Here is a 15,928-nt window from a genome sequence, read left to right on the forward strand (position 1 = left end):
GGACTATTGTCTTAAGGTCTGTTGACTCATGTTTCTTTAAAAACTATGTGCTTATCATTTTTAATAGCCAAGATTCAGTACACCTGAAATTTATAGTTTTCAAACTAGTTCATTTTTTATCCTTCACGGATTTATTTTTCCATTATTCCTTTTTGGGTTCTATGTATAATATCGTTGACACCTGTGATCAATGAGTACTTCATTGTTTTATGAAGGTTTCACTTGGGTTAGTCATAAGCCTTTTAAGTTTGGTCACATGTTGCACATCTTGAGATAGATGTAGAGAGTTTGTACAATATATCTGTAGATAAATACAATATTTGTCAATGTCTGATGAAGCGATGGATGGGAATTGTACATAACACAATAAAGATTCTACGTCTCCATGTTCATTCTAGTCCACCTAATTTTGTTTTCATGTTTGTCAACTACAATAAAGTTACTTCTGTTTTCAGTGAGATGTAGTTCATGTATTTTATGGCATTTCTTCAGGACAGAATCAAATGTTGCTGCAGGTGTTATGTCACTCTTATCAGACCAAAAATGCCAGCACCCTGGTGACCTTGTCTGTTGGACTTCTACTGATCATCCCAATAAGCTGCAGCCTTTTAGAAAGCTTCCTCCCCACAGGCACCTCTTTGTATGAAATTAGTGACCGCAGACTACAAGGTTTCCACTGGTTGTTTTTTATTTGCAGTTCTTTACATTTTAGAAAAAGAATCCAAGGATTTTGCCTCCTGTGTGTTTCCGTCTGGCCTCTTCGTGGTCCATGATGCCAGCTGAGGTGGTCAGCACAATGTATCTGAGGAAACATGAGTCAGCACGTTAGCATACAACTAAGATGAATCCACCACACTGCAAATACACAGAATACCTTCAGATTTAACCATCTGGTTGAATCCCACTGTATTTAAGAAGAGACGAATAAGAAGTTTTATAAAGTCATTACTGCAGTGAAAACCTCCATTTCAATTATTTTATAAACTGTATGAAAACAATTTCAGCTGGAGAGAAAAGGCAGTGCTATACTCTCCAGGTAGGATTTCATTTAGTGCATCACAGACGCAACGCTTTGCTCATCAGATGGAAACCCTTTTGGGTCTGGTGGGACCAGACATTTAAAGTAGTAATAAACTAATGTATTCATCAAACTAATCACAACACTGATGACAAACTACCTGCAAATAAGCAAATGAAGACATCTGAGAACATGCTAACTTGATTTTAAATCTACACATAATGCCAGTTAAATAGATCACATAATTGATGCGAGTTTCAGTCCAGCTCCTGACTGCATGAGGCCATCATAACAGAAAATCACCTCGGGCAGCAGCAAATACATGCAGAGAACTAGTTTCACTAACTTCGAAAAGGGACCTATCAACAACAGTTCATAAAACTACTTCACACCAACACACAAAAATCTGTTTCTGCAGCACAGCAATATCCCACATTTTCTGTATAGATAACTAAAAACACAAATGGTCCGTCGACAGCCTGCAACTATTGGTAAATGGTTTAACGCGAGTTGAATTTGACATCGATAAAGTATGTCCATGTCTAGGACACATGCCATGATGCTGTACAATATCTAATCTTGTTAAATGCTGACCATCAACATAAAATGTCATGCTCATATTTGAGGCAATACTAAAAATTATTAACAAACAAGACCAAACCCACTGCTTTGTATGGTTTAAATTTCATTAATATCAATTATTCTCCCCACACTAACGACTTCTACCTAGGAGGGACAAAATCATATCTCATTGGTGGCTTTATTTCCCAGGAACAGATGACTGCCCTGCAGATACAAAGTGATATACACAGCTTCTGAGGGATTCTTCCAAAAATTCCAGCCTCACACTAAATGACCAATCAGCAACGGGGCCACACAGTACAAGAGCTTTCGCCAGTCGGAATCCCTGACAAGTCTGTGTGGTCTTCTAACTGTGCTTTATCATGAAAAAAACACAGGTGACAAGAAACAGCTGGTCAAAGTTGTTTGTGTGCTGATTTGCAGCAACAAAACAAAAAAACATGAAGAAAAAACATAGGTGAGGTAGGTAAATAAATATTTTTGCAATGAAAACATTGTGGTTCAGCAAGAGCAACAAGGTTGCACATAATGAAAAGCTTGTGTGTATGCCAATATATTCTGATTTAAACTACAGCTGAATGACAGACGAGTGTCTGCACTCATCGCACTGCAGCTCGTATGGCTCTCCAACACGACCACATATTAGCCCGTTTGATCTCTTGAGCACCTACGAGGCATTGCTGAGCTCTCAAATCACATCTTTGGAGAGTTCAAGCATAGTGATCGCCGCTCACAGGAGCAAGTACTGTTTGCCTCAGATCTGGGGCTATCAGCAAACGGAAAACTGTCAGTAAATGGAAAATCAGGTCAATAATCCTGTAGTGACAACTCTGCATCTACTCTGACTCAGTGATAATGTCAAACAACTGCTGACCAAAAGAATTACAAAATGACTCAAGACATCATTAAACACTGTAGAAAACTACTTGAAGCACTTAAATTTTGTTAATTTAGAAATTGTGTCAGCTATACAGTATTTTGGCCTTCTGAGCATAACTATTAACACCATCTTTGAATCTCTTGAATGAAAAGTCAATTTTCTAACGCAACCACAAAGGACAGCCAAACAAAAGCAAGTATCACAGCAGACGGCTTAAGCATAAAACCACTGCAGTAAGTAACTGCTCAAGAGCAAGACTGGACACCATTAGGACTAATGTCAAGTGTACACTACAGGATTTTAAACCTGATCTTATTTCCACCAACGGTTTTTGGAGATTGCCAACAAAAATGCCCAGATCAGAGGCAGATCGGCTAATGCTCCAGAGAACGACTGGTATGTGTGAACCGTTAGAAGCTCACCAACGTCCGCCGGATGTCTAGCAGGCTAAATATCTGGTTGGGTCGCAGACAGATCAGGGAGCAAGAAATGAGCTACAGCCAATAAGTTAAGATCGCCCTCTCCTTTTTCTCCTTCTCTGCACGACCCAGTCCATCATGCAATGCGGGCAGGCCATTTCACGTTTTCAGTGCAAAAATAATCCTTACTGCCTGCTAAAACTCAGGGCACAAACAACTTGTCACGTCTCACGCGTGTGGTCATAATGCGTTACCCCCTGTCCCTGATCAGACATATGGTGCAATACGCCAGATTACAAGGCAGAAAGTTGTGTATTGTGAAAAGCACAGAGATCAGACGACTTTAAAAATCCGTGTGGCAAAGACAACATTTCTTTCCAGTGGGTTCAACACTACATCACTGCCACTGTTTAGTTTAAAACTTAGTGAATATGATTCTCACCCGAACTGTCTTGAGGGCAGCAGGTTGTTCTGCCACTTCTCCAAGTCCTTGAGCTGGAGATCAAAACGTGGGCTGATCACGCCACACTGAAGAAAAAAAAAAAACAAAAACACTGGTTTAAACTCCACATCCACACATAAGTAAAAAGCCACATTATGCTTATTGTACAATGTCCCATCTGTGTTAGTATTCCCTCAGCTCTGTTAACAGATTGTCACATTTACCACTTTTCAAACAAAAAAAGTGCTCTTTAAAATGCCACTCTACTGCCATGTGGCTAAATTATTTAATAAAAGCAATTGATTTAAAAACACATTCTATGTCTGTAGACATTTGGAAGATGTGAGGAAAAAATCAATTTCCAGTATCATTCATGATAACCTTAATGCTAACACAGCTAGCTCAAACATATAGTCAGCATTCACCTGAAATTGCCTTGCAAGCAGAGGTATACTGGTAAAGTTCAAACTTGATAAACTAAAACAAACTTTACCTTGTTCAGCCTGCCTGTGAGATTGACGACGATTTTCCCGGCTCTGTGGTCATCAATGATCTCAAACTCACCAATGTAACCTGGAGAAACAAGTGACAAGTACATTATTAAAACGCTCACTTTAGACTATTACACTTTTGACCTGATGAGCTAGGTGGCTCAGGTTTGACCCAACTGAGACACCCAGCTCAACAGCCACCACGACTCCTCAAAGTCAGCATCTTCTCCCAGTAGCTCAAAACAGCACATATTGACTAGATGTATGCATTGCCAGTGCTATATGATTTATTTACGAATTTAATAGCTTAGTGTTTCATGATCCCAGCTCACCATCACTCACTTAACCCACAGTACTGATGGCCACTCACCGTGCTTCATCATGACGGTTAGGAAGCGCACAATAACCTTGGAGCAGGGCCTGATGAGGACCTGGCGTTTCCCACGCTTCTCAGCATTGTTGATGCTTTTCAGAGCATCTGCGAGAACGTTCATGCGCACCATGATGCCTGCAAACACAAAAAGACAAATGTTAGACAACTGGAGTGACATGCTAGCATCAACTAAAGAAACAAAGCTGTGCCTGACTTCATATCCCGCTCTGGGGCTTTTTATCCAGTGTCCCTTTCCCATCCCATTACAGTCAGTGCATTGCAGACGACAGAGAGGAGACCTAACTCCTCATCAAATGATCTCCTTCATCCAACTTGATGGATGAGGGAGATCCATTTTCTGTATAAGATGGATCATCCTCTGACTTGGACTCAAATCGTAACTCCGCACATATCAACTACCAGAAATATGAAGATGAAGGTCTACAGAGAGAGAAACACATACAGCAAAGTCTGGCTAGCTTTAATTATGTCACGACGTTAGCACCTCAGCTAATGTCAGCAGGTATCGTTCAGTAAACGTTAAGTATACGTTTTTCTGGTCCCAGCCGTATTTTACTCGTCGTACACAACGTTGCTTTTCAAATACACTTAACGCGTAGATGCCAGACTCCCACTAAAGCATGGTCCTTCATGAGCTCACAGAGTAGCTAGCCACCTAGCACATCCTGCTTTATTAGTACAGCATCTCCTAATGTTCGCAGAGACGGTGGTCAACGCAGTGTCGACCTCGTATTAAAGTTTAAACACACGGCCATCAAATTGAAAGCTTACAGGTGCACTTTGTTTCAGGTACAAACACACTTCTCTGGTCACAAAGCTAACAGCTACCAGGGCGCACTGAACGCACCGATACCCAGGGCCAGACAGAGGGACTGGCAGATGAGATTTGAAGCCAAAATACCTTCAACTCGTTTTACCAACAGAGACGATAATCATCCCAAATGATTAGTCTGTGCTTTCGCTTCAAGATGATCACATAAATGTAGAATTAAACGTTTCGATGCTTTAGATACTTGTTAGATTGAAGGTGGCAGTGAAAAAGGCTTCTTACCGGTTCTGCAATATGGCGGAAAGAGGAAGTAGAAAGAACCCGCAATGCAATATGGGAAAATATCCAAGATGTTTAAAAGTCGAGATGGCCCGCGCCAACACGAAATGTGTGTCTGTAAATGTACAGAACCTGTATGAAATGTGTAACACGACACAGAGAGTTTTTGCAAGTTTACACACTTTTTGGTATTGAGGCATAAATTTAATCATCAAGGGTTTATGTGATCTGGTCACATCAATTTAATCTGATTTTTTTTTAATGTATATATTCTAAAACATTTATAGCCTGTGACCTGCGTGATTATAGAAGTGACCACAATTGACTTTATAAGACCAAAATATTAAAATGTTCAATTTGCAACTAGGTGTCTCTGAGTCGGATCTTTGTAAATTGCCTCTGTATTACATTTAAAGCACCGCCATCTAGTGACGAGGATGAATAATTGCACCGATAGGTTCTAGTTTTCTTATTCAGAGCAGTGCAAATAATTATTGACAGCCCACATTAAATGCAATAATGTTTTCAGCTAATAAACAACAAAGCCTAGATTTCATACTTTGTGCTCAACACATTTTGGTGCAAGAAGGGGAGGACATGGCGATGTGATTTGGGAGTAAATGAAGGAGATTGTTGGGTTTTAGAAGATGATTTATTTAGATTGTCATTGTTGTGAAATATGCAGCAGGTTCGGACGGCACGATGCTGCCTCGCGTAGTTTGTGGAATCTGCTTTTAAAAACTCATTCCTACTGTGCAGTAGAATTTCTTGAACATACCATTTGAGCAGAATGTGCATATTTTAAAACACACTGAGATTGAGCATATGATCAAATGTAAGAATTAGAGGTTTGAAATGAGAGGCCATGATCAAGCGGCAGGTATGTTACTTTCATTAGGCCCACCAACACAAGATAAGAAGAATATCAATATCCAATTGATATTGAGTAATTACAATTTCCACTTAGCAAAGAGGAAGTATTGGAATGTAAATGCTCTTCCGACCAGTTAAGCTTGTAATTCGCTGTAGTGCCAGTGCCCTGTTAGAAAATCTGGATCGATATTTTATTCTGAAAGAAAACCAGGCCAGAGGGTAGAGACAAAGGATATGTCTAATGTATCTTCTCATTAAAACTCCTCACATGTACATGCTGTCATGTTGTCAGAGCCAATAACTGTCTTTATTCTCAGTTTCAACATGTGCAACAACTCATTAATAGAGGAAACAATTCTTGTTGAATCCTTATCAGTCAACACAGTTATTACAGTAGATGAACATAAAACATATAGTGGCTTGCAAAAACTAGCATTGTGATGGAAGCATGAGTTTCAAATGTTGACAACAGTGTAGGATTGCAATACATAGTCCCGACAACTGAGCAGTGAATAACCACAGCACTGTTCATTCTTTTCAAGGAGTTGTTTTATTATTTCAGACTTCACATGTCAAATAGATAAACTCCTGCTGGCTTACACAGAAAAAAACATCAATAACTAATCACACTTTTTCGTCTTACATGCACATTAAATCTGTATATATATATATATATATTATGTAATATATATAAGTTAGCATAGCATCAGGAGCTACAAACTAAAAAAAAAAATCACAATCAGTGTCTTTTGGAACTGTGTGTGCAAAAAACGTTTTGAGTTAGAGTAAGTTCAGTTTTTGTGTCTGTGGAGTATTTTATTACATGAGAATCAGATTATCAAAGTTTGGCACATCGTATGAATAACTGCTAATATACGAAAAGTATGACTGTTGGGCAGAAAGAGCATAAACAAACCTTTAAAGGTGCAGAATGTAAGAACTGTCATAGTCAGAACAAATAAGGTGGCATGATATCACAAGAGTGAATGTTAACTTCTGCAACATAATACACGGACCTAGTTCAAAACTATTATTTCTTCACATTCTGTTGATAGTCTGTTTTTATTATTTTCGACCAAAATTCTTACATATTGCACCTTTAATTAAAGTTAATTTAAATGTTAACAACTAAAGTATGTGTTGTGCAAATATTATTTTTATTTTTTGTCCTTTCCAAGCAATGTGTGTTTGCCCTCTGACATTTTGCAGGAGACCCTGTTGGATTAAGGTACTAAATTATAATGAAAGTGTGTTGTAGTGGGTACAGTATGTCCAGTAATCTGCTAACAACTCAAAGCTATTCAACCACCTTTGGTTTAGAACCAAATCTCTTTCTGCTGGTGTCCAGTAGAGGCACAGAGACACAGTGACATACCCACCAGTCAAGTCACTAATTGAACAGACACATGAAGCATAATGGAATGCTGAGCAGCACAAGACATAGTAACCAGATTTCTGCACTATTTCTGTTAAAATTTCAACACATTTCTTTCCTCTAGTAAGCCTTTGCATGGCTACCTAAAAAGCCGCTATCCACTTTTACACTTAGCCGCCATTGCTGACCATGCTGGCCAGAGAATCTGCGTCTCCCTCGGGATCCAGGCCCAGCTTCTGGATGTCAAGCCCCATGGCTACCAGCATCTGGAGCAGGGTGAGCTCCTGCTGGGTGGCCTGGTCCACCAAGGCTGGGCAGGTGGGGTTGCACTGGGGCCACTGGCAGGTGTCCACCAGGTGGAAAGGACAACCCTTGGCAGGGGTTCTGTTGTTGCGGGTTGCCTCCAGACTCCTGTCCCAGCACTGCAGAGCCCGTGGCAGAGAGGTGCCTTTAACTTGGAAACTCATCCAGTTACTAGAAGAGCAACAAGACAGGGAAGTGACTGATTGGGAATAAACAGAGAATAGGTAAGACAACAGGACGAGTAACTGAAGCAAGCAAGGCGTCATCAGTGATGTCACAGTCTGATCGCAAGGATAGCAATTTGCTTTGCCCACTTTTGGCTCATAATCTTTGTGCAGCACGCCAGAACTGCCACTGCAAAATTACAAACACTGACCTTGGACCTTCAGCTCCTCTCATAAAGAATCATCACCCTCAATAAATACACCTAACTTAGCCCGACTCTGTAAACCTAGCTAAGACTGCACTGGCCCTTCAATGTCCAATCCATGCAGCAAAATGATGAGTTCAAGAGGGACCAAGGGGCTAGGGAAAGTGTGAAATGGTATTTGGTGACACGAAGAATGCAGAATGATGAACGGGCGAACAAAAACAGCAGCATGAGCTCACTGGGTAGGGATGACTACTGGTAGAGAGAGGCGAGAATCAAATGAGGGGCGGTCGGCGTAAAAGTGAATTACCACCGCAGGAGTCAAATATCCATTCTTACCTTCTGGTGATCGATGTGTGGGAGAGGCAGGACGGAGCGAACACAGCCCTGAAAACACACACAGAAGAATACAGTTATCACCAGGATTGAGTTTTTTAATTGAATCACCTGGTGCTCATTAGATTTAGCTTTTTTGGGGGAACTTACGTGACATCTCTCAGTGAGGTCTTGAGCTCCCTGCCCAGGTTCTGTATGTACTGCCACTGCTCCTCCGACAGACTCTGTCCTCCCATGTAGATGTTCTCCACTCTCAGCTGCTCCTCGTCAAACAGCCACTGCACGACAAACACAGGAGCTACAGGGAAAACAAAGAGTCCAATATCAAAGATGATATAAAAGATATATAAAATAAAGGGGCAATATGTAATATAAAATAGTAATATGGTGCCTCCTATTCGTTTTGAGTATGAATTTGACAGGTGGCCACAGCAGTCTTATCAAGTCTTATTTGTATGCGTTGTTTCTTTATTGTGCAAGTTGTACGCACAAATCATGTTTTACTGTGGTGATACTTTGGTCATGATTTGGTTAGTTTGAGGCCAAAAATCCCATTTGGTGAGGGTTAGAGAAAGATCATGGTTTGGGTTGAAATGATCGCAACATGTTTTGGGGTTTTTTTTCACAGGTTTTGGATCAAAGACCATATACTTCTTCCACTGAAGTAAAAGCATGGAAATGATCAACACCGGAACACTGGAGTCCATTCACTTTTCCACTTCTAATAAACAGCCTATGTCGAATATATAGCATACACATCCAATATCATGATGAGTTTAGGCACCAGCCAGCACTCACAGGTCAAGGTGGAGTAGAGTTTGTGGCCAAAGAAGCACTGCCACTCTTCTCCTCTCTTATAGAGCTGCCGACATCCTTCAGGTACAACCCCGTTCCACAGCCTGAGAAAACAACACAAATCGATTGTCACACATCACAGCCAGATATAACAACACTGTATAAGCAACCAGATATCATTTCACATTCTGTATCTGGCCTATGAAAGTGTTTCTTCACAAAAACTCTATACAGGTTGAGTGAAGACTGCATGACTTTACCTGAGTCCTATCCTGATAGCATCTTCAGGTGAGCAGGAAATAGTCTCGGGGCAGTTGGGTGATCTCTGCTGTTTACTCTCTAGGAACCACCCGGAGTCCACGAGGCCTCGGACCTGCGTCTCTGCACCGAGCTGCTGCAGCTGACTGGCCACCCTCTCAATATTCAGCAGAACACCTGTCCCACCAGCGCTGCAGGGGAGCCAAGAAAAACAATAAATAGTCCAGCTTTGAGAGCACCATTTTCGAAATGACAGCGTGTGCCAGCTGAGAGCAGGGAAGTCAAAATATAGCAGCTTTGCATTCAGTCAGTGGTTCCTGTTTTAGGGGCCGGGGGTGTCCCAACAACTATGTTGCTAACCTGGGAGGAATGTTCACCATTACAGGGCAAGGCCCTTTAATAGACATTATGTCATTGTTCACAGTTGACTGTAAACATCTTTATTGTTGACAAGAGGATGCAGCCAAAATAGGGACTCTCTTGTTTATTGTTGGGCATGGAAATGGTCCAGATGGAACAAAGGATACAGGCTCTCGTCCAGTAGCTGTTGTCAGCATCAGAGCGTGGGCGATAAAACAAACTCACCTTGTGCCAGACAGCATGACAACCTTGGCCAGCTTGATTCCTTTGGGGATGAGGTCTTTGATGACCTCGCGGATGATCAGGGATCCCATGAAGGTGTACTCAGCTGATAACAAATGCACACATCAAATGATTGGGAGCATTGAACTGAACAGGAGGTTAGATTCATTGTGTTTTCTTTTAACTGAGGCAGGCACAGGTTTGTCATTCTAATGAGGCAAAGTCTTGAAAGATCTGAAGAAAACTCACTTGTATTTGTAGTTGTTTCCCTCTCCTTTTCCCTGCCTTGTCGTTGCCTTGGAGGAGGGGTCGGTGCTGGCCCAGTGCCACTCCATACATCACTGGAACAGTACGGGATGAATCTTCGGAACAGGAGGCAGTCACTTTTGTTAGACTGAGGCTTGAGGCCATCAAGACAATGACTTTCAACTCAGGCTGCAGTTGGCCTCTTCAGTCATATATCAGAAACTGACAGACCTGTATTCACTACTATAAGGTACAGGTCAAAGACCAAGTGAGGCTATAGCAGCAAAGTGAATTGAGCGAGGTGCATTTTATTGCTTGTGGACGGTTGTGGATTGACTTGCACAGTTGTGACAATATAAACACCTGGCAAAGCACTCAAAATGGCCTCAGTGGTAGTTCCCACTGTAGGTGTCTCCAGGACCACATTTTGCAATGATGGCACACACATGGACACACACACAAGGTGAAAAACAATACCAGCCGACATTCTCACAGGTGGTATTTAATGCAGCTTCAAGTTAAAATATGAAAACAACTGACAGATTACCTGCTCTGTGAGTATGTAAACCATAAGATTACATTTTAATGTCTATAGAACTGTGTATTTTTATGTCTCACAACCGTTAACTGCACATGACACTTCCAGTAATCACACACGGTGAAAATATGCAAGTACTTACACAATGTTTGCATTATGCCAGTGTGTGTTTTCCTCCGCTTGAGAAGACAGTATTCCAGTTCCTATAAATCCAACAACCAGAGATCAGACAGATGTCCTTTTGTTTCACTAAGGATCATGTAAAACGAGTAATGTGTGGGGATCATGTTTGACATGCGTAGGTGTCTTTGACACTGGGGACCTCTCAGCACTACTTTTTGAAATGGCCAATTTCATCTCTATCACTTGTAAAAGAGCATAATCAGTTATAAATGTGCAAAAAACAATTAGCGTGCACAAAGAAATGTTAACTAACAAATGAGATAAAATGAATTTCCATGCATCATTTTGCAGTTTGTTTCCCACCGTAATAATCTACTCTGACCTCATATGATACCCTCATTACATTGCCTTTTTCTTTTCACCTGATCCCTTATGTCTTCACAATGTTTCAAGACACAGCGACTCCCTTGATGTCATGCGTTTAAAAACACAGCCGGCGGACCTACCTCTTTTTGTTTGAGGCCACCCTGATGAGCTCATTAGCCGGGGGATATTTTGGTACCTGGAATCACAGCTCTCCTTGCTGTGGCAGCACCAGCCACCTAAAAATAATAGAGACTAATATTAGACGTTCACATCAGGCACAGCGAGGGAGACCCTTGTTAGCCCATCACACAGGCCTGTGAGGAATGCACCTGTAGCCTGAGACTCATTCAAAAATGACAAATGATTCCTTTAATTTATTGTCAGCGCCTGATTTTTTGATTGCCTCTCAGCTCATGTGATAGTTTTCTCCTCCTAATACAACAACAGTCTGACATCTAAAGGTGTGAGAGCAAAGCCAATTTATTTCAGCTCTACTTGTCAGAATAATGCACTCATAAATCCTAAATCCTGTTAGATAAAGTCACTCCGGCCAGGTAAAACGTTTGTGTTTGGGAAATGTGATGCACGCCTCTTCTGTGCTCTCAGTATACACACATAAGTCAAGCTGAAGGACAATCCACATAAATTTCCCCCATCCTAAGTCTATCAAAGGGACAGGCAGCAACCAAAAAAGGAGAAAAACAGAAGATGACGGGACAAGATGACATCCCCATCAAAATTCCAATGGGGGCGTCATGCCAAAACAAGCTGACCTTTCGGGACCAAATTAACCTGTTGGGTTTTTAAATACTCACCTTCCAGAAATAACAGCCATCGGCGGCTTCCTCTGAACTCTTTTAGGTAAAACCTGTAGAACCACAAATAAACAGGAGTGAGGAGATGGTGAAGATAAAGCAGCCATGTACAGACACACTGATGTAGTTTCTAAAATCAATGCTTTAATCAGCAAACGGACACCAAATGGCAAAAAATTCACAATTTAATTTCTTGCTAAGAGTTTCAGGAAAACAAGTGATCCAGAACATCTCACCCAGCTGCTGTTCCATCATTGCATGTAACTTGGGTGTTCCTGAGGAAGTGTAGCCTCATTTCATCCGTCTGTTGTCCAGCTGCTCGGGCAGCTCCTGCAGCTCCTGCAGCACCTTCTCGTCCGGCTTCAGCTGAGCCTCCACCGCCTCTGGTGCTCCTGGTGTTTCCAGGAGTCAGCTCAACAGCAGGGGGAGACTGGCCAGAATCCCCTCCTTGGTTGCCACCAGACTTCTTGGAGGGTTTGGCTTTAGCATTACGGTTGTTCTGACACCAGATCCCCCCGAGCAAAAGCAAGAAAGCAACCTGGCCCAGGATCTTCATATCTGAGGCAACAAAGGAAAAAAAAGATTGAAGAATCACCTTCCATGTCTTCTTATCTTAATTGTCGATAACTTGTCTAAATTAAATCCATCACTTTTCAACCTAGAAATGAACTTACCTCTCTAATCCGTTGTGAAGATCAGTGCTGAGGCACCCTGGGGTCAGGCAGATAACTGGTGCTGCTGAGGAGAGAGTGAGAATTTCAGAGCGCAATGAGCAGGTGTGAGAGAAGGATGCCAGTCGTGAGCAGTGATGAAACCTTGACCAGGTTTTGATGAAGCTTGCAAATCAGCGGTGAGCTTTATAGTGCCACCATATGGATCAGATTTCCTCCCATTTTCCCTTGCAGCTCCTGCCAGGGCCTGAGATTAACTGCTGACGACACACGGCGAGGGGAGGTACTGGATGGCCAGTGGCGAGGAGAAAAGATAACACACGCATCTCTTGAACATATTTCAAGTCCTCGCACACACCCACCACCTAGCTCTCTCTCATGTGATGGGACCGTAGCTCAAGAACGAGCTCTCCTTCCCCCCATCATCCTTCTTCTTCTCCCTCCCACCGGGCACCTCTGATCGCCAGTGTTTTGATTTAAACATCTACATGGTCAGCATGACTGCGTAGCCCCCTTTGCGTGGTATGTGACCCCGAGGTCATTGGAGCACACACCTCAAACACTTTCCGACACTGGAATGAATAGTAGCGTAAGGTTCCCGAGTGGTCAACAACTTAGTCAACACTCTCAAGGCACAGGTGGTGGACACTCAACACATTATGCATGTTCCCAAAATTTCCTTAAACAAGCCTCCATATTATAGTAACAATGACAGTAACAGTCTTTATGTGTTGATATACTGGAGAAGGGTCCTTACATAACAAGTACATGAGTTTAATTTTGTTCCTTATTAAAAAAGAAATACCAAAAAAATCTGAACACATTTGATTCATAACCATTGATTAAAATTAAAATATAGATCACTATTCTCTCATCTAATATAATAGAATTATCATTATCCCACTACAGAAAAAACTTATTATTTGTCATGACTTATTTAAAAAAATGTGTCTAATCACTGAAATTATAATAAAACTGGTTCTATAAAATAATGTGTAATCAAATTTATTTAAGGCAAAACTGATGGAATGTATTTGCAGTGTTGTAAAAAGTACCCAAAACTCATACTTGAATAAAAGTAAAGATATCATATAAAACTATTACTTTGGTCACCCACACAGAAAGTACTTAAGTAAAAGTCTTATAGTGTCTGATATTAAATGTATTTAAGTATCAAGAGCACAAATAAAAGTAAATTACACATATATTCACATGTATATATAAACTGTGTATATCATGGGTCAATCCATTATCAGCCTGGCTTACGATTGGATCCCATATACAGCATTTTTCAGATTGTCCGAATCAGTGTTTTTAATCTGATTCCCAATAAAATAAATACATTTAAAAATACGCTACTTGGCTCTGATGCAGCAAGCCGTCTCCAAAGTAATGTGGAACTAAAGTCAAGTAAATGTTCTGAAGTAAGAAAAGGAAAATACTCAAGTACAAAGTAAAGTACTCAAAGTTCTTCAAAATTGAAAATTGTACTCAAGTACAGTACTTGAGTAAGTACTAGTAGTTGCTGTGAGACTATGACTTTCAAATATCAATTTTATCATGAGAAAATATGACTGCAGAGTATACTATTCTACTCACTATGAAAATAACGAGACTTGAAACATCCATTCATAAATGTCAAATACATTTTTATGCAGATGATACTATTTAATTCTATGTCACTGACTCTGTTTGATCAGCCATTAAAAAACGGTTATTCTGTGATGCATTACATTAGACTTTTATCAACCATACACTGGAACATAATGCAAATAAAAATGCAGTTCCTGAGCTCCAATGATATAGTTAACATCTGAAGGAGGATTGTTGATAAGGATGTAACAGATATGCTGCTCCCTCCACTCTTAAGCCTCCTGTTAACCATTATAGTCTTAAGTTAATCACTTGGTATAAAAAAAAGTGTACTCCAAACAGTGACTTACACTAAGATATTAACTCACTAGTTCCAATAGATTACATATCGATCAAGTTCAAATAATTCCATCCTGCAGACTGAAAGGTTATGTGCAGTGTCTGTGGTGGTCTAAGGTGTCTTTACCTTCTGTTGGGTCCTCGTTCAGGTCCAAAACCTCTGCAGACTCCTGAGTGGCAGGTTGGGTGAGTTTGCCTTTGGTGAAGAAAGGGACAGAGTATTTGAAACAGATCTGTGACTGTCCCCCTGCATGGCCAGTTGAACCTCCTAAGAGGGCCCAGGGCAAATAAATGTTTACGGGCCCCTTTTGGCCACTTATGTACATGGCAGGCTCATTATTTGCCCAAACACTACTACTACTCTAGAGCAGAATTTTTTATTTGATATTCAAACTAGTTGATTGAAAGAAAAATTATTATTAAAAAGTTTGATGATCAGTTGGTACCAGCCTCTTAATTGTGAGTGCTATTTGCCGGTTTTCCTAATTTTCTATGATACTAAATTCTGCATATTTCTGTTTTAGATTGTTGGTTGAAAACAAAATTGAGTTGAATATGTTAACTAGGGCTTCAGGGACTAAAGATGTGCTTTTATGTATTGATAATGAAAATAATATTCATTTGGCAAAGACAAATTGAAGCAATTTGATAAAACACATTCCAACAAACAAAATTATATAAACTAAAACAATTAAGATTTTAAAACTAGATTTTGATGGATGGAGGACTCATCATAGTTAATATTCTTCTTCAGTCGAGCAAATTTCAAACAAAATTTTGAATTATCAAATTTTACCCTGATGATATTTAGTGAACCTGGGCCTGTTTGGGCCCCCTCCTCTGGGCAGTTGCTGCTTTGGTAATCCAGCCTTGTCCTACTGGGATGGCTATAAGGTGACGTACCACCGATCGCTGAAGGATCACGAGCCCCACGGCTCTAAAATTCTCATCAATGAAATGCAAACCATCCCAACATGTCAATCACAGCAAATAATGATCGCTTGAAAGGCCAAAGGCTGATCATGTTCCTGATCATGGGGCTGCTGGGGCTGAAGGGACTGCAGGGTGGCA

The 15,928-nt window shown here is 40.8% G+C and overlaps 2 protein-coding genes across 2 annotated transcripts; both read right to left on the minus strand.

Moving 5' to 3' along the window:
• Positions 1–670: 670 nt before the first annotated feature.
• On the minus strand, positions 671–5,309 carry rps15a (ribosomal protein S15a). The gene is made up of 5 exons (XM_073473210.1): positions 5,278–5,309; positions 4,203–4,340; positions 3,835–3,914; positions 3,342–3,427; positions 671–802 (listed from the first exon to the last, which is right to left on the minus strand). The coding sequence occupies exons 2-5, from the start codon at positions 4,333–4,335 to the stop codon at positions 709–711; spliced, it is 393 nt and encodes a 130-aa protein (XP_073329311.1). The 5' UTR covers positions 4,336–4,340; positions 5,278–5,309; the 3' UTR covers positions 671–708.
• Positions 5,310–7,692: 2,383 nt separating this feature from the next.
• notum2 (notum pectinacetylesterase 2) lies at positions 7,693–12,810 on the minus strand. Its single transcript, XM_073475875.1, has 11 exons — positions 12,491–12,810; positions 12,255–12,307; positions 11,580–11,675; positions 11,093–11,153; positions 10,416–10,528; positions 10,170–10,272; positions 9,587–9,775; positions 9,330–9,430; positions 8,682–8,829; positions 8,535–8,582; positions 7,693–7,996 (listed from the first exon to the last, which is right to left on the minus strand). Exons 1-11 carry the CDS (start codon positions 12,808–12,810, stop codon positions 7,693–7,695), a joined length of 1,536 nt encoding a protein of 511 aa, XP_073331976.1.
• Positions 12,811–15,928: the final 3,118 nt, after the last annotated feature.

This window comes from Pagrus major, chromosome 1 (genome assembly GCF_040436345.1).
Source record: "Pagrus major chromosome 1, Pma_NU_1.0".
Taxonomy (NCBI): domain Eukaryota; kingdom Metazoa; phylum Chordata; class Actinopteri; order Spariformes; family Sparidae; genus Pagrus; species Pagrus major.